The sequence below is a fragment of the Penaeus monodon genome, chromosome 13 (assembly GCF_015228065.2).
Source record: "Penaeus monodon isolate SGIC_2016 chromosome 13, NSTDA_Pmon_1, whole genome shotgun sequence".
NCBI classification, from domain to species: domain Eukaryota; kingdom Metazoa; phylum Arthropoda; class Malacostraca; order Decapoda; family Penaeidae; genus Penaeus; species Penaeus monodon.
The window spans coordinates 27,521,911-27,524,410 of record NC_051398.1 but is presented as its reverse complement, the minus strand read 5'-3'; the positions used below and the strand labels follow the sequence as shown (position 1 = coordinate 27,524,410).

At 49.2% G+C, this 2,500-nt stretch overlaps 1 protein-coding gene across 1 annotated transcript in view; it reads right to left on the bottom strand.

The window, feature by feature from the left end:
• The window catches only part of LOC119579910 (G-protein coupled receptor GRL101-like), a gene marked incomplete at its 3' end in the record, with an annotated part of 226,482 nt that overhangs the window by 449 nt on the left and 223,533 nt on the right, over positions 1-2,500 (bottom strand). The window contains exons 21-23 of the mRNA XM_037927756.1: positions 1,133-1,331; positions 498-696; positions 154-387 (exon numbers count right to left, since the gene is read on the bottom strand). Coding sequence (XP_037783684.1) covers positions 154-387; positions 498-696; positions 1,133-1,331 — 632 coding nt within the window. The remainder of the gene's footprint in view (positions 1-153; positions 388-497; positions 697-1,132; positions 1,332-2,500) is intronic.

Sequence of the window (2,500 nt, the reverse complement as noted above, 5' to 3'; positions counted from 1 at the left end):
TATTATTATTATTATTATCATTATTATTTTCATTATTCTTATTATCATTATCATCATCTTCATTATCCTTATCACTGTCGTCAGTATTGGTGCTTGTAGCAGCAGAGGCGCCTCCAGCCTCGCGGCAGACGGCGGCGCCCTCCCGCCACTCACCGAGGAAGATGAAGACAGCGTACTCCCAGCCGTCGGGCTTCTCGTTAGTGATGTGCAGGGCGAGGCAGACGCCCGACCGCCCGTAGAAGTTGCCGAAGTAGTCCAAGCGGGAGAGCGGGAGCGCTGCCAGGACGCCCACGCACACCCACACGCCCGCCATCACCCCGCGCATGACGCTTGGCTCCAGCACGTCGAAGGGGAACTTGATCGTGATGAGGCGGTCGACGGTGATGACTGTAGGGGTAGATGGGGGGGGGGTAAAATGGTGCTGTGGGGTGAGCTCCCTTACGAGTCTGTTCCTCCTTAAAGCAGAAAGGCAGGGCGCACGGACGAGGCCACCTCACCTGTCAGAGTGAAGACGGACAGCTCGGAGGAAAAGGTGCTGATGAATCCGGCGAACTGGCACAGGAACGAGTTCTTCCACACGAGCTCATAGGCCGAGTACACGCCGCGGTACTGCACGTCCACCGCCGCGACGATCAGCAGGTACACGCCCATGAGCAGGTCACCCAGCCCAAGGTTTACGATCAGGAACGAGTGCATCTGCGGGCGGGGATGCGGTCAGCAGTGACGTCACGATAGCAGGGATGGGGTGATGGAGACACGAAGGCAGTGAGTAACAGTGACAAAGCGACAATAATGATGAAGATGATGGTGGAATGATCAGTAACAAAACGACATCACTAATAAGACAATTTTTTTTCTTTCCCATTCATCGGGGCTAAATCGGGACCGGCACGGGACATTCCACTGGATTGTGGACTCCCATGACGGTAGGCAGTCGAGGTGAAGTTCCTTGTCCGGGGGAACAACGGTGACTCGAACTCTCGAACTGAGACTGTCGTGACAGTCTGTGAGTCCAATGCTCTAACCGCTCGGCTAACGCAGCCTCTATCCCTAATAACACAAATAATAATAGTAATTGCTGCGCTACCGATGCCTATGATGGCAGACAGGCAGCCAGCTAAACCACCCCCACCTTATTCTTGCTGGAGTAGATGCTCCTCCAGAGGATGACGAAGGTGTTGCCGACGAGCGCCACGAAGCCCAGGATCCAGATGCAGACGCGGAGCACCAGGTTGGACATGAGGTCCTCGCACGAGGAGAACTCGTCGGCCGCCGGCAGGCACGTACGCACGGCCCGCGCCAGGCAGCACCACCGGAACTCGTCCGTCTCTCTGGCAAAAGGGGGGGGGGGGTCTCGACTTACAGATCAGCAAATTTCGGTTTGAGAAACATGAAAAACAGCCAGAGATGTAAGATGTAGCAATAACAGTAGGGAATAAGAAAATGTTAGGATGGATTTGCATGCACCTCATACACACACACACACACACACACACACACACACACACACACACACACACTCACACTCACAATCACACTCACAATAATACTCGCTCACACACACACACACACACACACTCACACTCACACTCACAATCACACTCACAATAATACTCGCTCACACACACACACACACACACACACACAAATACACGCGCATGTACGCACACATATGCATACATACCTATCTATCTAATCATCCATCTACTTTTTTTTTAACGGTAGGTTCATGTTTGAGCCGCCGTGGTCACAGCATGATACTTAATTGTAGTTTTCATGTTGTGATGCTCTTGGAGTGAGTACGAGGTAGGGTTCCCAGTTCCTTTCCACGGAGAGTGCCGGTGTTACCTTTTAGGCAATCATTCTCTCTATTTATCCGGGCTTGGGACCAGCACTGACTTAGGCTGGCTTGGCCACCCAGTGACTGGGTAGGCAATCGAGGTGAAGTTCCTTGCCCAAGGGAACAACGCGCTAACCGGTGACTCGAACCCTCGAACTCAGATTGCCGTCGTGACAGTCTTGAGTCCGATGCTCTAATCACTCGGCCACCACGGCCTATTCTATCTACCTATATATATATATATATATATATATATATATATATATAATATATATATATACATATATATATATAATATATATATATATATATATATATATATATACATACATATATATATATATATATATATATATATATATATATATATATATATATATATATATATATATATGTCTTCTTCTTTTAACGGTAGGTTCATGTCTGAGCCGCCGTGGTCACAGCATGATACTTAATTGTAGTTTTCATGTTGTGATGCTCTTGGAGTGAGTACGTGGTAGGGTCCCTAGTTCCTTTCCACGGAGAGTGCCGGTGGTACCTTTTTTTAGGTAATCATTCTCTCTATTTATCCGGGCTTGGGACCAGCACTTGACTTGGGCAGCCTTGGCCACCCAGTGGCTAGGTAGGCAATCAAGGTGAAGTTCCTTGCCCAAGGGAACA